The sequence below is a fragment of the Bactrocera tryoni genome, chromosome 5 (assembly GCF_016617805.1).
Source record: "Bactrocera tryoni isolate S06 chromosome 5, CSIRO_BtryS06_freeze2, whole genome shotgun sequence".
Taxonomy (NCBI): domain Eukaryota; kingdom Metazoa; phylum Arthropoda; class Insecta; order Diptera; family Tephritidae; genus Bactrocera; species Bactrocera tryoni.
In genome coordinates this window covers 8,425,660-8,453,544 of record NC_052503.1, presented here as the reverse complement: position 1 = coordinate 8,453,544, position 27,885 = coordinate 8,425,660, and the positions used below count along the sequence as shown (strand labels likewise).

At 39.4% G+C, this 27,885-nt stretch overlaps 3 protein-coding genes across 3 annotated transcripts in view; all 3 read left to right on the top strand.

Moving 5' to 3' along the window:
• LOC120776940 (proline-rich extensin-like protein EPR1) overlaps positions 1 to 11,458 on the top strand; it is a 32,293-nt gene extending 20,835 nt beyond the window's left edge. Inside the window, 5 exon segments of the mRNA XM_040108019.1 lie at positions 8,887 to 8,958; positions 9,078 to 9,926; positions 9,928 to 9,954; positions 9,956 to 10,858; positions 10,970 to 11,458. Of these exon segments, the coding sequence (XP_039963953.1) occupies positions 8,887 to 8,958; positions 9,078 to 9,926; positions 9,928 to 9,954; positions 9,956 to 10,858; positions 10,970 to 11,458 (2,340 nt within the window).
• A 2,286-nt stretch (positions 11,459 to 13,744) lies between these two features.
• On the top strand, positions 13,745 to 16,859 carry LOC120776557. Its single transcript, XM_040107312.1, has 2 exons — positions 13,745 to 13,876; positions 14,565 to 16,859. Exons 1-2 carry the CDS (start codon positions 13,745 to 13,747, stop codon positions 16,857 to 16,859), a joined length of 2,427 nt encoding a protein of 808 aa, XP_039963246.1.
• Positions 16,860 to 18,901: 2,042 nt separating this feature from the next.
• Positions 18,902 to 27,885, top strand: part of LOC120777896 (cadherin-23) — a 28,195-nt gene continuing 19,211 nt past the window's right edge. The window contains exons 1-2 of the mRNA XM_040109467.1: positions 18,902 to 18,925; positions 22,792 to 23,029. Of these exons, the coding sequence (XP_039965401.1) occupies positions 22,804 to 23,029 (226 nt within the window). The 5' untranslated portion in view covers positions 18,902 to 18,925; positions 22,792 to 22,803. The remainder of the gene's footprint in view (positions 18,926 to 22,791; positions 23,030 to 27,885) is intronic.

Here is a 27,885-nt window from a genome sequence, read left to right as displayed (position 1 = left end):
AAAATGCACGAAAATTACATGCTCACACACACACTCACACATACGCAAGCGAATCTATAGTTGCTGTTGGCTCTTTTCGGTTTGCTTTAGTTCTTTTTGCTCATAATTCAGTTTTTTATTGCATTTACTCCATCATAAACCATCATAAGGCATTATCACAAAGCTCATTTAAATAACGCAAATCTTTTCCTTCGAGTGCTCATCACTTCCACTCAAACCGATTTGCATGCGCCGATCTTGTGATAACAACACTAACACTTTCAATGTAAATAAGTAAAACGCGTACTTTTAGACATGTTAGTCAATGTGCCAAACAACGAAGATGAAGAACGACGGATCTGCGAAGCTTCTCGTAGTGACTTCCTTGGTAAGTGCCAGAAATTTGGCATTTATTAGACATTCTCACCGCATATTTAATAAACATTTATGCCGCGAGCTTCACATTTAACTAAATTTATGAATTCCATTCTGTATTCTGTTACGAGTAAGAGCCGGAAATGGTTTTGCGTCATCGCTGATTCGATTGTGCTGAGCCTAAAAGTTTCAGCTAGGTGGAAAAAATATTGCAACTTTTCCGAATTTTCTGAGCTTTGAAGGGTTGGTTATTGTTCATAAATATTTGCTTATTTTGAAAGTCGTCTTTGAGTTTTGCCATTTCCAATAAATTAGAAGTGCAAAAGACTAGCTTGACTCTCTGAAAAAATTATTATTTTTTTTATGAAATGAAAGGCAATCATTTTATGAAACAATACTACCGCAACACCACTTTTCCAATTGAACCCAGCCTCTGTCAAATTGTCTCAAAATTAACGTTGAATTGTGGAACAATTGGAGTCATAATTCACCTGCAACCGTTTTATCCTCCAATTCGGTCACGAGGATGTCACAGAAGTCTTCCCAAAATATTGTAAAAATTTGTAAAACTTTTATCAGTGTAAATGGTGATTTCAAAATTTCCAGACAGCAAGCGAACGAACCATTATTGTGGTACTCGAACTGATACAGCATCGTCTCCGTAAACTTCACAAATGTCATTGGTGGCTTGCGTGGCATGCTTCCCTTCTTTATAAAAAAATTTCAAAAATTATCGAATTTCTTCATTGTTTTCACTCATTTTTGAACAGTTGAAACTTTTTTTGTGCTTCCCCGAATTTAATTTGTTTTTGGTTTAATGAAGCTTAAAATCTCTCTTTTCCAACACTATATGGTATGGCACAATGTGATTGGTAGCACTGGGGATATACGACTACTATGACATCTATTGACAAAATACGAAGCTATTTTTAAATGCATTTAAGAACAGTTTAGAAAATACTCACTTGAACTTGTGGGAAGTGCGGACGTCATGAAAATTTGTGTTGACTTTTGAACTACTCCAACAAGCTTACACCGTTTTAGATGTTAACTCACAGGATATCAGAGTGATACTTTGAACCTTAACTTTATTTTGATTATTCAAATCATTAGGTTGTCTTGGAAGTTTATATTATATATTTATATTATAGAAGTCGATTCTAACAGGGAGCTCACTTGAACAGCTTAAAACGTTGGTCCGTTGTGGTACGTAAAACTTTTAAATAATTTATCACAAAAACCTCTCAAACAAAAAAGCGCCAATTTTCAGTTTCAGTTACGCTGTTGTTGTTGTTAGGGCGGCTGAGTTCTGCCGTGTTGATAGTCCTTGGCTGGGGATAAAAATTCGGGTGCGTTCCGGTTACCCAGACCCGACTGTCGCGGGAACGGATTTCAGTTATGTCTTCTGGTTCGCCAAAGGTAAGCGTGTCTAAATGTAACTCCTACTTCTAGTAAAGACGGAACAAACAGGAAGGTTTCTGTTAAGATTAGTTCGCAAATGAAATGTAGAGTGAAGATGTATGGTTCGAATCTGTTGGCAAAGTTTGATGGTCAGACTTGTCTTGAGTTAGCTAAGAGCGCTATTTACAATGTCTTCATAAAGCGGACTTGCAACGAGCTCTCGTTTATTAATCAAAAATTTGCTTTCTTCTAGCCATGTACTACGCCAGAAATCAACAGCTCGCTTAGATTAGCTACTTTGTGACCTTCTGTGGTCCACAAAACCTTTTGTCCTCATCGAATTTCGCCTTTTTCTAGTTCCAAAGTTGTTTTAAATATCAGTGGTGGAAATTATTTGGTAATCAACACTCATTCAATAAAATCCAGAATCTTTATTGGTCACAGGAATCCTTCATAATTGAATGGTAATATAGCGGTAATATAATAAAACAAATTTCCACGTTTGACATAATAGACAATACAATGAAAATGTCGAATTTGCGAAAATAAATCGTCCCAACTTATGCGCCGGGTGCATGCACTTTGGTGCCATCTCAATTTGGCCTTACTAATTTTGAGAATTTACTACAAATTAGTAAAGACATCGCGTGTCCAATGGTGTTGTTGCGCCGCAAATTACCAACATTATGGTTGTCCGTCAGCTTAAAATAGTCTACTACAACAACATGCAACAAATTGTGTGCTACAAAAATGGACGCATCCGCACATATGTGGACCTATTATGTGCGCGAGCAGGGGGTTTTACGGCAATCCGCTGAGCATGACCAAATATTTAGCACCAAACGTACGACGGACGGCCACACCAGAAGAGCTCAGCTCAGCGCATCCGACCCGAGCCGGTCGCCGCTGGCAGATGAGCCAGCACCCAAAAACGGCGCGAGTTAGGCGATGCTGCCGACGTCAACGGCTTGCGTACAGAACGGCAAGACCAGATTTTCATTGCAATCTAGTTTCGTGCGAAGTTGACAAAAACTCAGCAAGTCGAAAAGCGAAAACACAAACAAAATCGTGAAAAAGCTCAATGTAGTTTTACACGCCGAAATAAAGTTTGAGTTAAGGTGCGTTTGCGTATTTTTGGACACTTTAGCGGCGTTGCTATTGAATATTAATATTATGTGCGATTATAAATTCACATTAATAAAGTGCGCGCGTGTGCGTGTGTGTGTGTGCGCTGTGTGGCTGTGGCTGTGGCTGTGGCCTTTGGTGGCTGTGAATTTGTAGAAACCGCCGAAATAGACGTCATCAGAAGCTTTTGGCATAAAGCGATTTGTGTTTTTTGATTAAAGATAATTTGAAGATTTTCTTTATTTCTCGGCAGCGCAGCAGTGACGACGGCAGCGGGGCAACAGCGGCAGACGGCGATAATGGCAAGCGCAGAAGCAACCTGATAATGTTTGGCTTAACGCTTGCTAAGCTGTTGAGCGAGGCGTTGCTTGTTTTAGTATCTGTGTTTGCATGTGTGTATGTGTGTTTTGGCAGATTGTAGCATCTTCTTTGCCACCAACACAAACAACAATGCTAATCGACGACAGAGCAATAACTTGCTCGGCAACAAAGCAACAAAGCAACAAAGCAACCAACGATCAACGATCAACCTGAAAGCCAACTAGCCAGCCAGGCAGCATCCAACGCTGAATGAAGCTCTCAAGCATTCCGATCTTCAATCGGTCAGAGTGTACTACCAGTTATCGCCCATACGTTGGCTAGCCGAAACATCTGCTCCGAGTATATATAGAAAATCTATAGGTTTTGATGGTTTAGTTGGTAACCCGCACTCAACCCAGAAGTGAACCACCAACAGAGATCGCTTAGTGTAGCTTCTTCAACGGCATTGTGGTTGTCCGTTTATAAGTATCTAGCCTTTATTGGTCGTGTCAGATCGATCGATCGAATTCAATAGCAGCGTTGAATTCTGAATCGATACAACGAATATTTTGGGATACAAAAATCCGCAAAAAGGATTAATTCAGAGACACACACACATATAAGAAAGGATTACGCGCTCACGACCGGGAGTTGTGATTGAATTGTGCTCAAAATGGTAAAAAATATACAAATTACGAAAATAAACGAAAAAATATAAGCGGTTGAAAAATACAGTTAATGCAAAAATAAAATTAAATAAAATAAAGTAAAAAATTTAATTAATTTAAGACGTGTGCTATCCCAATCTATAAATAATTAAATAAATAAATAAAAAAATGAAATAAGGTTAAATAAAATTGAAAAAAAAAAATTAATTAAAAATTAAATTAAATTTAATTAAAAATAAATTAATTTAATTAAACGAAATGTCAGGGATTGTGAAAGGATTGCAAAGTGATAGTTTTTTGAAAATGATCGAAGGACATTTGCCGATCAATAAATAATCAGTGAACACTTATGGGACCTTAAATGCCAATAAACAAAAACCAAAGCGAATATTTCGAAAACAAAGTGATTTATTAGGCAAATGTGAGACGAAAAAACGTTGCAAAAGACACTTGTGCAGAAATGATTTGATTGTGGACAAGACGCGAGGGGGCAACTGCCAATCATAGTGTCAACTACAACGGCAAATGCCGTAAATATTTCAACGAAATTCAAATATTTGCCAAATGCGATTGCACTCGTTGAAGAATGCATGCCACCTGAAAAAAAATGTGTTCAAATAACACAGATACCCAGCGCTCAAACGCAGGCACGCAGGCGCGCAAGCGAACGAGCAAACGAGCGAGTGAAGCAAAGTAAATTGAATTATGTTGTAAATTGCCCACAAACCAGCGTCAATTGCGCACACAATGTGCACACATATTTACATGGGCGACGACGAATGTCTGTCCGCATGAGTGATGATGAAACCCAATGCTGGCTGTTAGCGATCACCAAAGATGACGCTCACGCCGCGGTTGCAGACGGCTGTGGCAAATGTTGTTCGCACTGTCAAGCGGCGCGCAAGCGTACTGCAACGCTGTTGCGCAAAGTTCTTGAGCGTGCGGCAGCCGCCAGCAGCAGTTGTGCCTGTAAAACTCATATTCCTCAACTCACATGAATGCGCAAATGCATGTAAATGCATCGTTTCTGCACTGTGGTGCACTTTTATGGCAGATTACTGACAAAGCCAGTGCTGCTGACGCTGCGCGACATTAAAATAAATCAAAGAGCGCAGTCAGCTGCCATTCAGCGACGCCTCGGTGTGCATTAGACGAGCGCAATATCGCCAATAATGTCAGAGGTGTCACGTTTGCCTTCATTTCGGAGGCAACAACAATGTCAGTGGCCAAACAAAGCCACCACCGCTACTAGCACTGACCAGCAGCAGGCGGCAATCAGCGGCTAACCGCCAATCGCCATCCGCAGCATCGCATCGTCGTGTTAATCATTGCTGTGGCGATTATCGTCCGTCGTTTGACAGTCATCTGTGGGGGCAATTTAAAGTGTATTTTATCTTCGTGTTCGATTTTACAGTAGCCAATGCGCACATAAACCGATCTACAGCGTTTATATGCATTTACGCTGCGCTATACACAGCGAGTTCGTTGCTTAAGTCTTTTGTTTGCACTGACAGTTTACTCAATGTTTGTTTTCGAGACGTTTGGTAGTTACGTGTTTTGAAAATAGCAAAGCAGCGTAATTGAAGTTTTTTATTAAGGCTAAGAAAATTGATGTTTTGAGTTTATTACGGAATATAAATATTTAAATTTTATACATAAGTTTGACATGTGGCTTTTGTACGACGCGGTTGTTGCGACTCAGTGAGGTCCAAACTGAGCATATATATATACATATATATTTGTAATTGTTAATAGCAGGTGTTTATAAAGATTAAATGCACTTAACCTGTATTGTCAAGACACTTTTTTAAGTCTAAATTAAAGCTGACCTACAAAAGAATCTCTTCCAATAAGGTTCGGTATGAACAAGCGCGAAAGTAACAGAAATAAGTAATATAATGTATAGTATTTATTTTATTTAAGCTTCAGATAGACTGAAATATATGCAAAAACTTTGAAATTTTAATTTTTGTACAAAACTCTTTTTATACTTATTTCTCCAATTACTAATTTTGTTGCTGAAAAAATTAAAAAAAAAATTGTATTAATGGCACTATTGAGTAAATCTGTTGGAAAATTTACGATTGATGTATTAAGAGGTCTGTGGGGTATTTAAAGTGTGCTGATTAAGAATTGGAGTTCAAAAAATGTTCATCACGTTCAACTTTTTTTCGTCATTATAGTAAATCTTGTAAAATTAGCAAGAAACGGCCCTTATAGTATAAAATAAAATGGAATGGAATAAATAAAACAAAATAGAATAAAATGGAATAAAATCCGAAAGAATAAAATGAATAAAATGGAAAATGGAAAATGGAATGGAATGGAATGGAATGGAATGGAATGGAATGGAATGGAATGGAATGGAATGGAATGGAATGGAATGGAATGGAATGGAATGGAATGGAATGGAATGGAATGGAATGGAATGGAATGGAATGGAATGGAATGGAATGGAATGGAATGGAATGGAATGGAATGGAATGGAATGGAATGGAATGGAATGGAATGGAATGGAATGGAATGGAATGGAATGGAATGGAACGAAATGTAATGGAATGGAATGAATGGAATGGAATGGAATGGTAATCAATCTCAAACAAAACTTAAAATATGGAATGGAATGGAATGGAATGGAATGGAATGGAATTAGAAAATGGAGAATACGGAACAGAATGGAATGGAAAAATTAAGAAAACGTACAAATGTAACCATAAAAATTGCCTGACATGTTATAGTTCTGCCAAGTCGCAATGTCCTTGAACTAGTTACGCCCTTAAATCACTCAAAAAATGATGCCACTCTTTCAGCAATGTTGCAGACAGCATTTCACAACAACACGCTGTGTTGTTCATCAATCAAAATTATAGCCAAAAAGTCACATTAGCAATTAACACACTATTGCCAATATATATTTTTATAAATGAGCTATCGATCAGTCGACTAATGGCTTTTGCTCGCAGGCATGGCTTGTGTACATATGCGAAGAAATGGCATAAGAAAACGAAAATCTGCATATAAGCGAACAAAAAAGAAAAAAACGGTCGGACAATAATATTTTTATTTTCCATATACTGCTTTAGGACACCCTGTATGCACACAAGTAGGGTTTTTTTTAATGTAAAAGTGCAATTATCTTCTTTACCGTTGACTTCTTTTAATTCGTCAAATGAAATCGAATTGCGCGTGCGAAATACGCTTGAAGTTGCCGCGCATGCCCATCGAAGCATACAATGCGCACACAAGCACAGTTAAATTCAGGTAGCTAATAAGGATGTCACCTATGAAAGTCTCATTAGATGGCGATAATAATAAAAATTTTATAATAATTTTTTTAAATGACAATCTAGAAATAGAAATTCGCCCAAACCGAACTGCAGAGGTCGATCTGCTTTTCAATTAAGTTGTAAAAGCGTAAGAAGGCGCGAATGGCAGAGATAACAACTCAGCTAGTGATCCGCTAATTGTTAGTTATACCGATTATGGTCGACATTTATTGGCTAAACGCTCCGTAAAGCGCTGCCAACCAGTTTCAATTAAGCGTATAAAATATATGAAATATTTAATTTGGTTTGCTCATCATTGCAATAATTGCGAGTAATCAATATTCTAATTCCTTTCACTTTCATTCATGCAAATAATTAATGATGCAGATTTGCCAGAGCTCAGCACAAGACTCATCTTTAGATGTGTTGTTGTTGTGCAAAAATAATTTATTTTTAAATAAAAAGTTAGTAAGCCCGGCAAGGTCGCCAATGATCCATTGAAGCTCTAGCTGTGCTAACACAAAGAACAATCAATTAACATAAATTAACTTCAGCCTCGCACACACACAAAAGTTCGCGGCCGAGTGCGTCTCAGCCCCCAAAATAGCAAATGGAACTGGAAACTCGTCTCTTTAATAATTTAATATTCTGAAATATTTAAAATTTCAACACAAAGTAGTCGGACATGTTTGACTGAAGCCATTTCGGTAAAAATATGCAAAATAGAATAGAAAAACCTAGAAAGAAGCTATAAAAAAATAAATGTCCCTCGTTTGAGATAAATTTTGGCGTATCTTCTTAGCCGTAAGCGGTTTAAAAAGACTGGTTCTTTCGCTTTCGTGCTCGATACTTGCTAGTGAAGTTGTTGTTGTTATTGGATTTGCTGCTCTGCAAACATTTTATGCTAAAATATGGCAGCCGCAGATTCGTATGCTAATCGAGATCCGGATTCGTGTATAAATTAATTAGAGAAAAATAAAACTCGAGCTTTCTTGAATCTTTTAAAGATTCGCAGATAATGCCCGCACACATAATGTAGGCCTTTAAGCACTGTCAGCGCTGATGAGTGATGACTATCTGCGTCATCTTCATCTAAAGCCCTACCCCGAAAACCCTACCTCGAAAGAGTTGAATATTTTTTCAGATAAAAAATTAGTCTTTGTATTCTTTTCATTAGTTTTGATTAATTACGCTGCTTGTTCTGAATCTGTTGGCATGGCGAGTAGATTGCGGTCAGCTTGTTGTGTTTGTCACATTGAAGGTTAGAAGAATACACGATTTCAAGTACATTTTTAATTAGCTCGTAAAATTGGACAAAAACAAGCAAATACCGCTTCGTATACCTCATCCAATAGAATGACGAACCGAACCGATTTAAGGCGAGCGGAATACTATTCACACCCGACAAGGTCACACAGATGGAGGAAGCAGGTGCAGTTGCAGCTGGTAGCTTTCTGCTGAAGTAATCTTATTCATAGTGCAAATAATTAAATTAATGGAAATGAAATCAGATGAAATAAAATAAAGTAAAATGAATTAAAAAAAAAATAAAATAAAATAAAAAAAAATAAAATAAAATAAAATAAATAAAAATAATATAAAAAATTAAATTAAATAAAATTAAATAAAATAAATTAAAATAAATGAAAAAATTTGAAAGAATAATAATAAACTGAAAATGAAAAATATTTATTTTTGCCGAATTTTATAGGAAATTAAAATAAATATGATTTCAATGACACAATTTTAAACTTTAATTTCTTTACTTACAGAGGAGCGCTTTTATTATTTTGGCGCTTTGCGTCGCCGGACTTTGTGCTGATGCTAGCACGGATACACTTTTGGTACGTATCCCTGATTCACATCCATTCAAATACCACCACACATCATCATCAAATATCCACACATAAACCCGCATTCGTAAATTCCTTTGAACTGAAATTGAAATTATTACATTTTTCAGAGAAAGGCACGTGCCGCTCAGGGTTATGATTACCCACCACCCTCTATTCCATTCCCCGAGCCAACGAGGCCACCACCAGTGGTGACGCGTCCACCAGCACCGAAGACTACTCGTCCACCACCCCCACCGGTGACACGTCCACCACCAACATACTTGCCACCCACAAACAAACCACAGCCTCCGGCACCTAAGCCAACAACTCGTCCACCACCACCACCGGTGACTCGTCCACCAGCACCGAAGACAACTCGTCCTCCTCCACCACCGGTGACACGCCCACCACCAACATACTTGCCACCCACAAACAAACCACAGCCTCCGGCACCTAAGCCAACAACTCGTCCACCACCACCACCGGTGACGCGTCCACCAGCACCGAAGACAACTCGTCCTCCTCCACCACCGGTGACACGTCCACCACCAGTAGAGCGTACCACATATGTTTACAATGTACCAGAAAATCCATTGACCTATCCTCCACCAACCAATAAACCACAACCACCAGCACCAAAACCAACTACTCGTCCACCACCACCACCAGTGACTCGTCCACCAGCACCGACTTGACAACCCGACCAATAAACCACCACCACCGGTGACACGTCCACCACCAACTACTCGCCACCCACAAACAAACCACAACCACCAGCACCTAAGCCAACAACTCGTCCACCACCACCACCGGTGACTCGTCCACCAGCACCGAAGACAACTCGTCCTCCACCCCCAGTGACGAAGCCACCACCAACTTACCTGCCACCAACCAATAAACCACAACCACCAGCACCTAAGCCAACAACTCGTCCACCACCACCACCAGTCACTCGTCCCCCACCACCAAGAACTGCCACCTGGACCTACATACTTGCCACCCACATAACAAACCACAACCACCAGCACCAAAACCTACTACTCGTCCCCCACCACCACCAGTGACTCGTCCACCAGCACCGAAAACAACTCGTCCACCACCCCCAGTGACGAAGCCACCACCAACTTACTTGCCCCCGACCAATAAACCACAACCACCAGCACCAAAACCAACTACTCGTCCACCACCACCACCAGTGACTCGTCCACCACCACCGAAGACAACCCGTCCTCCACCCCCAGTGACGAGACCACCACCAACTTACTTGCCACCCACCAACAAACCCCAACCACCAGCACCAAAACCAACAACTCGTCCACCACCACCACCAGTGACTCGTCCACCAGCACCGAAGACAACTCGTCCTCCACCACCACCAGTAACTCGTCCCCCACCACCAAGAACTACACCAGGACCAACATACTTGCCACCCACCAACAAACCACAACCTCCAGCACCTAAGCCAACAACTCGTCCACCACCACCACCAGTGACTCGTCCCCCAGCACCAAAAACAACTCGTCCTCCACCTCCAGTGACGAAGCCCCCACCAACTTACTTGCCACCCACCAACAAACCACAACCACCAGCACCTAAACCAACTACTCGTCCACCACCACCAGTGACTCGTCCACCAGCACCGAAGACAACTCGTCCTCCACCCCCAGTGACGAAGCCACCACCAACTTACTTGCCACCAACCAATAAACCACAACCACCAGCACCAAAACCAACTACTCGTCCACCACCACCAGTCACTCGTCCCCCACCACCAAGAACTACACCAGGACCAACATACTTGCCACCCACTAACAAACCACAACCCCCGGCACCTAAGCCAACAACTCGTCCACCACCACCACCAGTGACTCGTCCACCAGCACCGAAGACAACTCGTCCTCCACCTCCAGTGACGAGACCACCACCAACTTACTTGCCACCCACCAACAAACCACAGCCTCCAGCACCAAAACCAACAACTCGTCCACCACCACCAGTGACTCGTCCACCAGCACCGAAGACAACCCGTCCTCCACCTCCAGTGACGAGACCACCACCAACTTATTTACCACCCACCAACAAACCCCAGCCACCAGCACCAAAACCAACAACTCGTCCACCACCACCAGTGACTCGTCCACCAGCACCGAAGACAACCCGTCCTCCACCTCCAGTGACGAGACCACCACCAACTTACTTGCCACCCACCAACAAACCTCAACCACCAGCACCAAAACCAACAACTCGTCCACCACCACCAGTGACTCGTCCACCAGCACCGAAGACAACCCGTCCACCACCTCCAGTGACGAGACCACCACCAACTTACTTGCCACCCACCAACAAACCTCAACCACCAGCACCAAAACCAACAACTCGTCCACCACCACCAGTCACTCGTCCACCAGCACCGAAGACTACCCGTCCACCACCCCCACCCGTGACTCGTCCACCACCCAAGGATGACGGCTATAAATACCCCGTGCCAAGCATTCCTTTCGATTTTTAGGTGTCAACTGTAACAGTTGATTTACTCAATTTTATGTTAAGAAAGATAGCCTGCGAGTTTTAAAAGTTTATTTAAAAAGTGGTGAAGCTCATTAACGCCGAAAGCTGACAATCTAGCGATGTGGTACCAACAAGCAAACTAGGGCTAGATTCATCTAGTCAATACAATATGAGAACGTTATTTTTGCTTTCGACTCCAAAAGAGCTCTAGCAAGAATTTCAAATGTTTTTCCTTTTTGTTTTATACTTAAAAATACTCTTACAATTAGAAATACTTATTTTAATTGAAAAAAAATATCCACGATTTTGTTTTTGTATTTCGGATGAAATTTTTTACCGTTTTTGTAGGGAAAAATGTCATTGTATGAAAGAGTTTATTGAAATCAATAAATTATGTATGTACCTAAATATTTTTGTAAAAGTGTCGTATTGATTTCAAGTTGTTGTTGCTGTTATTTCGGAAAGTCTACTTACTTCAACGAAGTATCAGTGGGGTATGTGCGATGTTACGTCGTTTCGTTTGATGTCGAAAAATGTTATGATGTTTGCTTGGAAGAGTCGAAAATAGTACAAGGTCATTTAATTTAGAAGGAAAGCATTCAAATTATAAGTAAATTCACAAACCGAACATTATTCTGAACGCGGTTCGGAACTTAGCTTAGCATACATTCAAATAATTTGAACTCAAATCGCCATTTTAGGAGCAACGTTTCAATAATTAGTTGCCAAACGATATTTCATTGCACCGTTTAAAAAGTTAATCTCTAAATACCGTTTAAGGGGAGGAAGCAAAGTTTTCCTGTAGTTCCGGCAAGCTTATTTTGTGATAATATCCTAGTTTTTAATTGCAATAGTTATGATTATTAATTTACAATGTTTTGTAATTGCTGTTCAGAGGAAATCGTTGAAATTTAATTTTAGTTGAAATATTACAACGATTTTCAGATAAATATTCAATTTCCGTTACAACAAAAAATATGTGCATATATATTTGTTTGCCAGTTTCAGCGCTGTCAAGTTTGTATAGCAAATATGCTGGAAAACGCTGCATTAAGGTGTGCCATATCAGTTTTCTATGACGGTCATAACCTCCAACCCATAAGCACCTACATCCGGTGTTTTTAACAAGAGTTTGCCTAATGTTTTGTTGTTTGTAATTAACTGTTTTTATAAAAGGGGTATTTAACACATGTCAGTTAATGGAATGGTGATAGAAGTCAAACATTATGATTGATGTATGACTTTGAAATTATTCGGTAAAAGTTGCCGTTTCCATTCGCTGAAACACTTGTACAACATTTCATCCTTCTCCTGTTGTCATATGTTCGATCGAGCTCTATAAGTTTGGTATTTGTTGGAAGGTTGTAGATCAACAATATATGACAATAGTAATTATGATGGGCAAAGCGTTTGTATTAAAGCAAATTATCTGAAGACAATTTTGCACAAGTCTACCGTGCATTCACAAACAGAACATTATTATGAACGCGGGTTCGGAACTTAGCTTAGCATAGACTCATTTAATTTGTTGAGCCCTTCTAGATCACTTTTGAAATAACCTAATGCTTCAGTGGCTCAAGTGCACCATTTTCATTGCTTAGTGTAAGTAAACAGCTAACAAACACAAACCAAATTTGAAGAAGCTGGTGCCAATGGGCTTTTCTGCAATTTTACGGTTTCTAATTTTGTTTGTAAGTGCGCGCCGCATCGCGCTATCTTTTACTATGGCAGGTGCGCACAGTAACGATGCTTTTTCATTTTCATTTTGCGCCGTTTGCTCTGAATTAAGTATTTACTTGTACGAATAATTATTGCATTCGTTGATTGGGATTAATCATGAAATCGTTTTGTGAATCCAAGTGTCTACATACATACATACACACATATACATATACATATCACATGTGAACAAATGTGTGAGGGTACTTAACTTCATCACAACAACACCTGCCACTAACATTTTCCTCCGTGGATTTTCAATTACAGTTTGATTGCACTCAGACACACACATCCACACCCACACCAGCTTACGTGTGCTTAGATGCGTGTTGGCGCGCGCCGCCGTTTCGGTGGAACTTTCCTTTTAATCGCCGCGGCCTTTATGCTTTTTCACTGCGATTTTCCACACAGTTATGTTTTGTGTGCGCAATGTGTCAGAAGTCGTTCAATTTAGACTGAGAATTACAATTGCGCCGAGCCAATCTTAAGCGGACCTTCGGAGGAGTTGAGTCGAAGTAGAAGGCAGCCAGGAAGGATATTCGAGACAGAGTGTTGCCACGTATAGAAAATGTTTCTGAAGGATCTGATACCGTACGCAAAATTGGATTCTTTCAAAGAGGAATTGCTGAAGCAGCGTAATTTTGTGAATTTGGGACTTTTCACTTGGATTGTCGGCATGTTACTGATGTGCATTATTTTTGTAAGTAAATTCATTTTTAGCTTGGAAAGTATTTGCAACATAAGAAATCTAAATATAAACATAGTCAATAATATACCAAATTCAGTCAGTTATATATTTTACTTTAGAAATTAGATAAAAATATCAAATTTTTGGATAGTTGAAAAAGTCTTTTCGTATTTTTAATCAAAAAAATCGATTTACACAATACGAAAATACTTTTTCGACTGCCATTAAATACAGTTATAGGGGAGCTTATTATTGGAATTTGTGGTTCCAATGAACTACTACAAAAGTTATTCGAAAAAAAATTCTACTAGCATAAAGAATGGGTTACCATGAATGGGAGCTTACACTGCAGTAGAATTATCGCGATATGAGAATGTTGGAAATAAGAGATAGAAAAATTTGGGTTTTTGGTCGTATATAACTTATATCCGTTCCAATAATGAAAAAAATGGGGTACGCTCACTTCTAATTCAATAATTATGACGTCTAGTATCATGTTCCTCAGTTAACTGGTGTTTATTCACACTCTATATACGCCCTTTCAGCAATTCCGATTGAAGGCCTTTGGAGTCTATCGCAATACAACAACAACAGACGCTGCAATATGTTAACTTTAAGAAACCTTGTTCCTTCTTTTTTTATGATTCGTTGAAATAACTTCAATAACTTTAGCGGCTTGCGCTCTTTCTTCCATCCACAGATGTCCTTGATGATAGTGAAGGTCGCATCCACCGCCGAATATTATCAGAATCAAACCGCAGCGCTGCGCACGCGCAACATACAGAGCTACAATCCAACGAGCGGCGACACAGTACTGCCCACTGTGGTGCAGATCGATGGTCAGGAGGTGCAGCTGCGCACCGAGTTGCCAGCAACACATGCGCTGCAGCCGCGTACGCGACCGCTGAGAACACCGAATCACATCAAAGTGGACGGCTTGGAGGAGATGCGCGCACAGGCGCACTTACAGCAACAGCAACAACTACAACAATACCAACAGCAACAAATCCAGCATGAGCAAGAGGAAAAGTTGCATGCTAGCAAAAGCACCGAAACGGCTTATTTACTAGAGCGTGCCGATGTTGGCGTTGGTGGTGAGGCTGCTGGTGGCGGCAGTTCGGTGTATGAACAGCCGATTTATGGAACATGGCGCACGAAAGCGAGACGAACACAACCGCTGCCGTTAGTGGGCGCCACAACCAGCGGTGGTGGCGATGCATTCGTCATGGGTGGTGGTGAGGAGCGGCTCAACGGCTTTGACAGTGATTATCGTACAACCGCGAATATTGCAGCCGGACGTCAGCGGCAGTCCATGCATCTGTACGAACAATTGCCACGACGTTCATCAACAATGACACCGGTGCGAAGCGATCTGCGTGACCAGATACCCCGCCCACCGCGACTCACCTCACGTCAACCATCCATGTTGCTTAGCAGGCGACAGTACATTGATATACCGATCAATTCGACGTTTGCAAACGAGCAAAAGCCCAAGCCCTTCCACTTTCCCCATGAAGGTCCGTTGCCGCAAGAGTTTAAGAAGGCTGAAGAAGAGCGTGGCGACGTAAGAAACATACAAGATATACTGCATCAATTGCAGTTGGGTGGTGGACCGAGTAAAGTGCCACCAATGGTGATGATGCCCACTGGCTTGCATATCGCGGGCTCATTGAGAAATCTCAAGTCCAGTGGCATCGCCAATTTTTTCCGCGGCAAACGGAATAAGAAGCAAATGCAGTTTAGCATACCCATGCCAATACCGGTGAATATGCAAATGATGAAACCTTTTCCGCCACCAATCATGAACATGATGCCACATGCGCCGTATCAGCAGCGCATTGCTATGGATCAGATTTATCCCTTCAAACCACGTTCGCCGAACGACATCAATCTGCTGGCCCTGCAACTTCAGAGCAATCTTTCGAAAAATAAAAAGAAGAACAAACAGAAACCCTTGAACTCAAACGCCAATATGTTGTTACAGCAATTCAGCAATCAGCGACCATTCGCCACAGATCCGTACATGGCTGGCTATCAGCCACTGTTAGAGATTAGTGACGCGCAGCGTGCGAAAATGACACGAGTACCACTCAAAGTCAACCTGGATATCTACCCGATGTTACCGCCCTCAAGAGATTTCAAACCCTCTGCCTTCACCTATGATGAAGTGAAAGTGTCTTCATCCACTCGCAGGCCACATGCGGTTCGCAATCCGTTTCTCGACCACTACTCCATTCCTGTAATCCCGTCTACGGCTGCCTACGGCTTCAACCACGCATATGAACAACAGGCTTTTGCTCCCTTCCGATTCCCTTCGTCTGCACAACCCCACCTACCACCTCACATGCCGCAATCGAACAACATGCAAATTAGTTTTCCTGACCAAGTTTCAAAGTCACAATTCCAAACACCCTTCATGCCGGTCGATATTTCACCACACATGTCTAGCTCTGCTGGCCTGAGTGGCAGCGGTCCGTCGAATGGCTTTAAAGGTAATCAGAATGAAATAATGGTTCATCTCAATCTTTTCCCCAAACAAAAACAAAATGCACTACCAGCACCACTGGCGCCCACATCCAATAACCCATTTTATAATCCATCACAAAATATAAATCGGAATATAATTATGGAGGAAGGAGAGTCTCTGTCACCGATTGAGCCGCGCCATCAGTCGCGTAACACAAATTCAACAAATTCACCGGAACAGCAAATCTCGCGGAGTGACAGCTCTGAACCGGAGGCTCTAGTCGACTTTGAACATCCGATTGTGGCCGAGGAGGTCACCGATCTGCCGCATGCCGAGGCTTTGGTGAGCAACAAACTGGACGTGGCGGAGAATGCTACACATTACGATCGCGTCGCAGCACACAGCAGCTTCCAACGTCGCAGCGATTCGGCGAGTGTTGAACAGCTGGCGTCCGAAGCTCAAGCTGCCTCACTATTCCGCTTCCCAGTGGAGGACTTGATCAAGTTTCAAGTCGACGACGCGTTGTAAGTGTGAAGCAGAGTAAGAAGGTATGAATCAATAAATGCAGCCTCTATATGAATATGGTAGGTGCTAAACTTGGGTGTGGAGGGAAAGGGATAACTTTCAATAATAACTCATCACAATTGTGTGCTGCTTAAAAAAATTTTTAAGAATAGGAATGAAATTATATACAGATACTTGTTAGCTTTAGTTGTAAGAGAAGTTGTTTTCGTTATTTATTATACTGTTATTAATGCAAGTGTATTTTTCCATCATTTGTTTATGGCAAATAAATAGTTAAGCTTAAATAATTTGATGGCCTCTGTGCTTTGACTTTGTCTTGTGCTTTAAAGCTTTTAAAAATTCTAATCCCTGTTAGTATGATAAGGATTATCTAGGTTGTCGTCGAAGTCATTTAACGGGAGGCCCAAGAAACGTCCTGTGGGGCATTCAAAGAGGGGGCCAGTGTCATGCGGAGACTCATTGCACGCAGGACATATGTTGGATATGTTGGGGTCTACTCTGGATAAGTAGGAGTTTAACCTGCTACAATATCCAGAACGAAGCTGCGCAACGGTCCCTCTCGTTTCTCGCGGCAACTCGAGCTCTTCGTCCACAATGGGTGGTAGTTTGACTCTAAGAATGCCGTTCACTGGAAGGGAGTTGGTGAAGGTGGATGGCTCCACTGTGAATGGCGATCAGTGCTTGTATCGCTTTAATATCGGAAGTAACAGTGAAAACCATTTTGAAACATCCTTTGGGCCTAAGAAAAGTGAAAGCACTATTTGTTCCAGAATCACAAAATTTTTTCGAAAAACGGCGATAAAATTTAGATCTTTGCAAACGACCCGGAAACAGATATCGTGGCAAAGCCGAAGCCGAAAGAAGCATGTAAAAGCAGTTCAAAAATTAAAATTATGTTAACATCTTTATTCAATTATCCAGGTATGGTTCTTACGACCGGCCAAACTGTCAACAAGAAATACTATTGGAGTGTTAAGCAGCGCTTGCGCGAAGCTATTTGTTAAAAGAGGGTGGAATTGTGGACCGACAACTCTTAGTTTTTTTCAACCAATATCGTGTTTGCAAAATGTATTTTCCAGTGCAAAACAAAGGCTCGTGTTTACGCCTAAAAGTATGATTGGTTGCGCCGTTATGCAAGTTACCTTACGACGAAGAAAAGACTGAAAGCAGAATGAAACTGAAATACAAACCAGAGAACGTATATCATAATATATCATAATATACGTTCTCTGAAACTCGTGTTTTCTGCCAATTTGCTTTACATGCTCATTCTAAACAATATGTTAATGAGAATTGCAAAAGTCAAGAGATATTTGAGCCCTGCTGAAATACTGGTTTGTGTTGTCCGAAGTTGGTTAGTACAGCGGTGAAATTCCAGGTGAGATGCCAGGTTATTAGGGCGGTTCATTTGACCTAAGCAATGACCAGTGCTATTTGCAGCAATAAAATTATGCTGAATATTGCTTTCATACGAAATAGTGGGGAGCCCCATTAACAACCTACTCAAATTTACTTATCCGTAAACAAAATGAAACTCTGTTTTATTAATACCGTGAAAATTCAGTTATTTTGTGTTCACAATTGAGTCTGTTCTAAAATCAAAAAAAATTATATTAAATCTTAATGCATACTTAATATATAAATTGAGGGCTTTCTATATTTCACTTGGTTGAATTAAAGGCATGTGTTAAACAGTACTTGAAGACAAGACGCACTTCGCACCATAAATAATACTTCGTTAATGACTAAAAGGCTCGCCGATTGGTATTTCTTATCAAAACACAAACACTTTGCCACTTGAAACCAGTATTTCTCAGCTTAAAGATCAACTTCTTGTGCATGAAATTCACCACACCACAGAGCACCTTGGCAGCGGTCTTGCGCGAGTATTAAGGCAAGAGGCACGAATGCGTAGCCAACATTGCTTGAGAATGAGTCGTGGCTTGCGGACGTGCTTTTCGTGATCGATGGTCGAAGTACATACATAAAATCAGCAAAAACAAAACCAACAACAAAAGTGTGGACATAAATCGTATAGTGTGTGTGTGTGTGTGTGTTTGTGGAAGCAGGTAAAAATCTTGAAATATGTAAGAGTAAACAAACAAAAAATAAAGAATCGAAACGACGGTCAGGCAAATCAAGTTTTTGCACAAAACAACAACACCAGCAACTAAATGTGAAAATATGTTCAATATCAAAAAAGCAGAGAAGTGAGATAGTGTCTAGTATTGAAAATTAATTTTGTTTTGAAATTCAATTTTCTACTCAGAATATAGAAGTGAAATAATATATTCAAAGCAATTTGCTTAAATCAATAGCCGCGCGTTCAAAATCGAGTTTCAACTGGCGAAGTAGTGATTTGGTGACGCATGCGCAAAAGATTCACGCAAAAGGAGTGAAATAAATAAAAACAAATTTTATTTAATCGTAAATGAGCAATACACAACAATTTAAGCAAAAAAAAAAAGTAACATAGTAGTAAATTCAAGTGTTTTTTGAAGCGAAGCAAAAGCAAAAATTTACATATTGCTTGAAATTTTGCGTTAGCTATCCAAAATCTTCGAAATTTCTTCCAACTGCCAATATCCAGCGAAACTAAACATTGAAATTGTGTAAAAATTTCTTTACTTTTTCAAACTCGAAATTTCATTTTACACAAATACACATATGAATACACAACCATGTAGGTGTGAATATAAGCGAGCGTTTATCGAAGCAGCGATTCTGCTATAGATGCCGCAAAATTTCTCGTTGCAAAACTTGTTTGTGCCTTTCATTCTCATTCTTGTTGTCCGGCCGCAGCGAAAGATGAGGAGGCTGTGCGCTGCTGGCTGTTGCTTTCTTCTGCAGCCAAGACTTGGCATGACCGCGATTTTACCGTAAATTTGCTGTTTGCTTTATGAGTCTCGCTTTTATTGGCTTTTGCCAAGTCTGCACCTTACTGGGGAAAACAACAAAAAAAAACGCGGCTGTTTTCTCCACACAATTTGCAAATCGAAGCTTTATGTCGGTGCTCATATCATTAAGGCATGAACAAATAATAGAAAGATCACGCATAAAAAGTAGCCAGTTTTGCATATGAGAGTGGCTTACAGACACAGTAAATCGCGCTTAATAGGAACCCAAGTGGTGTGTTTGAAGAAGCTTTTATGCTCCCTTGAGAATTCTTTAAGATTTATAAATTTGTTTGCAAACTCAAACATTGAACTGCTGCATGTTGGAAATTGATCGCAATGGAAGTAATATTAGAGTAAGATTTAAAATGTCATCTCCTTTATTGTAGTTTTATACCTTACCTACTGAAATAATATAGAAAATGTGGTTCAAGTTAATGATGTATCACTGTGCTCAAGCAACGCCTTAAATCATGTCTTAATTTGCTACTCATAGATTAAAGCAATTTGCACAGTTGTGAATAAACGGTATAATGCTTGGACGACGGTATGACGTACTTACTACTTTGGGCAAAAAATAGTAAGACTTTCTTCATTATTTTAAAATTTTAATTTATTCTTCAAAATTTATGTCGGCCTCATCAAATACTCAAAACAGTTTCCCCGGTAGTTGAGTTTGCCGAATAGCCAGAAGTTACATGGTCATAGTCACACTTGAGAGTATTCCTTGTTGACAGTTTGACCAGTCGGAAGGAGTTCGGTGTGCAACACACCTCTATAATCGAAGAAACCTGTCAATATAACCTTAATTTGTGCTGATTTGAAGTGGGTTTTCGGCTTCGGCTCACATTTGCCAAAATATTCGGCCGATTGGTATGTGTTTCTGAGTCGTAAGCAGAGATCCAAGACTCATCGCCAGTAATAATATGTTTCATGACATCCTGGTAGTCGAAAAGCATTATTTCACAGACGTTAACTCGATGTTGATCTTTCGAAATGGATTCCACTGATCCTTCCGATAATCCACCGATGCGAGTAAGGTCTTTGACAGTTAATCGACGATTCTCAAGCGTCAATTTCTTTGTGTTACTGACCTATTGATCAGCAGTTGATATTGACGGCCCTACTGGACGTGGTTCGTCGTCAACGCGTTCTCAACCCTCTTTGAATAATTTTTTTTTCATGTCACATTTGACACAGTTGTCACTGACAGTCATACCAACCTAGAAAGAAATATTCCGATGAATATGTTTTCGCGCGAAATTCAATTTAAAAAGTTTTACTATCTTTTGCCCACAGTAGTATGTAGGTGCGAGCTATATGGACTAGATTCAAAGATACATTTGCTAATATGTTTTTCATATCATAATCATGTTCTCGAAGTTATTATTATTAACGCTATGGAACCCTTAACCTAAAATGATCATCTTATTGCTTTTTTCGAAGCTTCCGAGAAATACTTTCTTGTTTTTAACGTTCCGGAAGTTACTATATTTTTCAAGGCTTATAAGACTGTAATTCTAAAAGATGTTAAATTATACAAGTAGATAGTCAATGTTCTATTGCGTTCTGTTATTCTTCACACTCTTCAATCACATTTTTTTATTGGCGCAACAGACAGTTTTCTTTCTTATTGGCTTTAAAGAAATAGTTCGTCTTTTCTTAGTATTGATATTTTAACCATAACCAGCAAGGTTATCATTTGTCTACTCGAAAAAATTGGTTTATCGAAGAGTTATTCATAAAAGACAAATAAAATACAAATCTCCGGTTGACATTGCTAAGGCTGTTCCTCGTGTGTACTTTTCTGATGAATCAGAGGAAGAGTTTAACAAACCTTAAATCACTAAAATAAAACAGGTATTACCGTTAATACTGTCTGTAGGCATACAAGAGGACAGAGCCGCTAAAGAAAAACTGTTAACTTCGGCAGCATCGAAGCTATAATACCTTTCACAGATGCATTTTTATGCTATAAGGGCACAACAGACCACAGAACTTTCTTCAAATTTCATTCTAATATATACTATAAAGGTCTGATCTAAACAATATATTCGAAAATATCTTATCACGAAGATATCTTGTCAAATAAAAAAGTTAAAAATAAGCAACTTAATGATTGATAAAACCATGCAATAGAAGACTGTTAGGCCGAAATAAAGCTTATTAAATAGCAAAGAGATGCCACGATTTGTGGAAGTGTAACATTCTAGTTAGATAAAAACACTTTTTATGTAGGCTCACAAAGAACCCAATTAAAGTTGTGTCAATTCGACTTCTAATCAAAGTTCCACATTGCCCAGCGACAGCTGTAGACAGTCGCTGCAATAAGTATGCAGACAAACACGATCTTCCATAAAATTTTACAACGCAGAATGCAATTCGTTAAAGAATGTGGTGAGACCAACATGCAAATCAAGTCTTGCATGTGCTCAAGTTGAACCACGTTATGTAAATAATTCGTAATTACTCGCTTCAGTACGAATTTAACCAGCGTTAATTGAAACAGAAACACATTTGAAATAACAACTAAAAAACAAATCGTGACTTCACTGATTGAAAGCAATGACCAGTAAAGCTCCACAACCAGATTGTCTGAGAAAACAACAACACAAGTGGAAAATGTGAATAGAATGCATAGAAAACAATAACAAATACAAGACTGTACCACTCGCGGTACTTTGGCCAATGAAATCAGATCACAACTCAAGGTTAACACCAGCAAAGAAGCAAAGACAAGAATGTTGAACTCGCGGAGTGCGCGATTACGGCAAGCAACGAGCGTGTGACAAAACAATTCACTAACTCTGCTCTAGAGTAAAGTTAATATAATAAAAATTTAATGTAAAACCACTTTAACTGAAAAAATACTTTAATTTCGGTAAATTTTGACAAGCTCCTTAACCTAAAATAAAAACTGTTGCTGCGCAGTGCTTAGAAATGCATTAGACAAAAAATATTCTATAATAAAAGTTCTATTTCAAAATTGTCTCAATACAAAATAATTCAGAAAACGTTTTCTTGCCTCTTACCCCCCGCAGAGGTGCAGCAAAATGCGAAATTCCTCGCCAACGTCGTCCTACGGGCGCCATCGCCATCGCTCCAAGTGGAGTGCCACGGTAAGGGCCGCTTTTCTACTGCTGCTGCAACTGTCCGCGCACGGGGCGCATGCGCAGACGCAAAATCAACCGCCACACTTCGTGCCCGGCAGTGGCGATATGTCACGTTTCAGTTTGCTCGAGAACACGCCAGTCGGCAGTCCGGTGTATCAGTTGCGCGGTAAGTCGGTTCCTGTTGTTAATTTATGATTTAGCCATCTTTACATTTAATGACATTCGCATAAGTGAGTGCTAACGAATGCGCACAGCACGAACACGCACACACAAACACACATAACCACAAACACGGTAATTACGACGGGTGTCTATAAAAGCTGGTATTTAAGCGCACATTGATGTGTGTGTGTGTCTGACCAATGGCTCAGGGCTCAGCTTGTTGCAAGCACCTGTCGGCGCCATCGTCCGGCTTTTGGACTTAGCTGCGCAGTTGTTTCTATGCTTCGCCATGGCGGGCATGTTCTTGCACCAAGTTTCGCCATCGCAACCAGTTTTTAGTGAATTTTTAATGGTTTTTCCTATCCATCGTATTTGTAATGAATTTGTGCTGCTATTACATTCAGACAAATTCTAAGTTTCAAAAGGATGTATTTCTATAAAATAGTAAGAGAACTCCTTAGTTGAAGGCTTTAAATTATTTTGAAAATTTTTGGCTGCGAAATAATCATTTTATCATTTTTTGACCATTTTCTTTGACAATCGGTATTTGGACACATCTAACACAAAACCTTAGCATTACTTATTTACACAGACGGTAATATAAAACCTACTTGTTCAATAAGTTTCGTCGTTTGATAAGAAAAACACAAATTTATGATTCAAAATACACTTTATTATTCAGTATAATCGCCCTGAACATTAAAACAATTGCTCCAACGATTCTCCAATCTGTGGATTCCATCCCTGAAGTGAGAATTCGGAAGGTCTGCGAAATAGGCTTCAACAGCCATTATGACATTTTCATTTGATGAAAAACGCTTGCCACGCATAAATTTTTTGAGTTCTGGAAACATTTGGAAGTCAGTAAGATCCAAATCTGGCAAATAGAGTGGATGCTTCAACAATTAGAATTTTAATTCATGGATTTTAACTATTGTCAACATACTCTTGTGACACGGTGCATTGCCCTGACGAAAAAGAACTTCTACAAACCGTGTCTTTTTTCTCGAATTTTCTCCTTCAACTGGTCCAACCGGTTGCAATAATATTCAGAATTTATTGTCTTACCAGTTTGCAAGTAATCCACAAACAAAATTCCTCTCGCATCCCAAAAAAAATGATGCCATAACCTTCTTCACCGATTTTCGGACATGAACTCGTTTGGAAGCCAAGCCACCAGGTTCACACCACTCGTTAGCTTCTTGTTTTGATTCCAGATCATGGTGATAGGCAGACCCAAGTCTCATCCATAGTGATGAATCGACGCACAAAATCCACTTTATCCTTTTTAAAACGCTCCAAATGTTGCTGAGAAATTCGCATTCGAATGTGTTTTTGTTTCATTGTTAGCGACATGCAACTTTCATTGAGCTTCAAAGCTTTAAACTTCATGTGGCTTACACTGCCAAATGGATGTGTACTGCCTCTACTATATCTCTCTCAGTCAATCGACGATCTTCCAAAACCATATCCTGTATTTTGGCTATGATTTCTTGTGTTGATGAACAACCTGGTATTTTTCTAATTGGTAGAGCCGTTTGCCGCTTTATGTGAGAAGAATTGCCAAAGCTTATAATTTGGTGTTTGTGTTGCCTTTCTGCTCCTAAAGATCAGTATATATGGTGGGATCAAAAATGCCTTGAAAAGCTCGAGACGGGTTAGTAACTTCATTTCACAGTAAATGTAGAATTTATCACATCTCTGTGCTGCCAAAAATATGTTGAGAATTCCAGCTTTCTCGATGATGATGTGGCAGAGGTCAAATGAAGTTTGCTGCCAAAACAATCAACTTAAAAAGTAAATAAGCGGCAATAACAAAAACATCACTATTTAAAGTGCATTCATACACAAGCACAGAAAACCTCGCATGCCAACAACGGCGAGAAGAATTTTCGAAAAAGCACGTCTCAAATAAATGCACACTCAGCAAATTTCTCGCGTAAGGCCTTCTGCCCCCCGGCTGACTATCACAACAACTTTAAAGCCAGTCGCCGCTGGCAGGTAAAAGTTCACTTGAGCACCTACTTTTGTAGCTATGTAAACACCTCTCTGTGTATGTGTGTGCATACGTAAATGCTTGAAGAAAAACTTCTGAAAATGACTTGAAGTAATTTTTTAATTTTGGTCAGCTTTCACTCAACGCAATTCGCCTCCAAGATCGCGCAGGAAAATGAAAATAGAAAGGTGCTTGAGACCCCCCTGAAATTTCATCACACACATACATACATATTCATATGTATAATAATATATTTTTAATGTTTTATACAAAGTTTTTTCTCTGCTTTAAGTATTACAACAATTTCCTTGGCTATCTTCATGCCACAAAGAACAGCAACGCAAAGCAAGTGGGCAAAGAGTATAAAATTAATTACAAAAGCGCATGCGAGGCATTGTTCTGTCATAACTGGGTTATGATGTGGTTTGGCCTAGTGGCGCAAGCATTATGGCTTGTATAATGCGGATTTCAAGCTGTGCTGCCTAGCACTTGCTGGGTTTTACACACGATTATGCATATGTTTGTAGTAGTTGCTTGTAAACTAATGATATTTGAATGGATAGAATATGAGTATCACTTGTCACTCATAAATACATACATGTACATATGTACAAGTATGTAGCTATATCTGACCAGTTCTGTGTGTCTCCGATGGTGTTTATATGACGAGGATGGTCTGATCTGTAATTAATTTATAATATGCCATATTATGATCCATTGAAATTGACACGAAATTTCTTGACAAATATTTGACCTCTATCTAGAACTTCAATAAATATGACGATAGTAACTTTGTCTATACAAGTATATATAAATACAAATGAATTTGAATGAAATTTTAGAATTAGAGTTGGTATGTCCTAATATATTAATTCACAGTCGTATCTAAAATCTTCCATTCATGGATCATATGCGCTCATATTCTGATATTTTTGCAATAGAAAAGGGAAATATTTTGTAAATCAGCAATAGTTACTCCCCAGGTGGGGCTTCTTTCAAATTATTGCTAAATATTTTTTAATGTGTTTCTAATAAAATTATATTATGGAGCAAATTTTTTTATACAAATATGGAATATGGAATTTTAAATCGAACACGCAATTGCTAGTGGCTGTTTTACTAAAAATCTTCACAAAAATGAAAATACCAGCACAAATGTTTTCTAAGAAATTAATAATATTTTCCAAAATATATTTATATTTCAAAATATAACGCTTAAAAATCACAAATATGGTTTAGTTCAAACGCGTATAAACACATATATGTACATTGTGTCCAAAAATGACCTGGAAAGTAATCCTTACTAGATGTAATACTCTTATGCCAGCGAGTTTTCCTGCCCTCGAAACACTTTTCATAAGCCCTTTTTGGGATGGCCTTCTGTTCCTTCAGCGAATTTTGTTTAACCTTTTTCGTTGACTGAAAACGGGTTTCACGCAGCAGCAATTTTAATTTGGGGAAGAAGAAAAAATCACATGTAGCCAAATCTGGTGAACACGGTGGTTGGTCGATGGTATTCATTGGGGTTTTGGCTTTAAATTCGGACACAATCGTAGCTCCATGAGATGGTGCATTATCATCGTGTAAAATCCATGTTCCACGATTCTGGCCGTGTTTGACGAATGTTCTCACGCAAGCCCATCAATACGGCCAAATAGAAAACCTTATTGACCGTCTATCCCTCCGGAACAAATTTGTGATGCATCAAACCACGAAAATTGAACAAAACAATGAGCATCACCTTGATTTTTGAGCAGCTCTGGCATGGTTTTTTTTGGCTTCGGCTCGAATCTTTCTTTCCATTCCGATGATTGTTGACTTGTTTGCATGTCAATCGCAAGAGCCCATGTCTCAGCGGCAGTTATAATGCTTTATATGATTGTGCGATCGGAATTCGCACGATCAAGCATGTACAAAGAGACCCGTTTATGGTACTTTTTTTGAAAAAAAAATCAGCTTTATTCGGACGAGTCGATCAAAAGGCATTTCGTACTGAAAATATCCAGCTCTCTTGCCATCTCTCTAACACTTGCTTGACGATTTCCAAGCAGCATTTCCTTTTTATATATTTTTTAATATTTTCATCGGTTGAAGAGGTCGAAGGTTGTCCAGAACGAGACATGTATTCATAGATCTTTCGACAGTCTTTGAAGTCTTTATATTACTTTTGATAAAACTGAATCTTCATAAGCCTTTTCCAACATTCGCAATGATTGCGCACACGAAATTTGGTTAGAAATACAAAATTTGAGACAAATTCTTTGTTCGATATTTTTATCCATTGTAATAATCGCAATGCACTACTGAGATGTACCGACTTAAGCAGCTGCTGTAAATAAGCTGGTTGTCAGATCGGACTCATATTTGGCATAGTTATTAGGGACAGTTCTACCAATTTAGCAAAATACATTTTTTTGAAATGTAATTTACAGGGAAATTTTATTACAATTGCCGTGTACTTCTTTGTCAGAAAGTATGTGTATTTAACTTGTGTTTTCGCTTCTAGAGAAAAATTAATTCAGAAAAAAATAATATTTTTTGTTGCTCTCAGTAAAGGGAGTTCAATAGGAACTCAGAAACAAGCACGAACATTTCCATAAGGCACAAATAAGCTGAATTCCATTTCATACGTTTTTTAACATTCTAAATATTTTGCAATACAAAACTACTCGCAAACAATTCAAACCAACTAATCACTCTGCGCTACAAACAACAAGACCATTTCAAATTATTTACACCAGAAAAACTTTCACGAACAAATAGTGATTAATTTCAGAGCACTCCTTAAAATAAATCATATTTGCCAAATTGATTGTGAGCTCGGATTTAAGCCAAGAGCGCATAAAAATTCAATATAAGCAAGT

Excerpts from the sequence above, each read along its gene's own strand:
- LOC120776557 (XM_040107312.1), top strand. The coding sequence starts at position 13,745 with ATGTTTCTGAAGGATCTGATACCGTACGCAAAATTGGATTCTTTCAAA. Across the intron at positions 13,877-14,564 it reads TACTGATGTGCATTATTTTT|ATGTCCTTGATGATAGTGAA; the intron begins GTAAGTAAATTC and ends TTCCATCCACAG.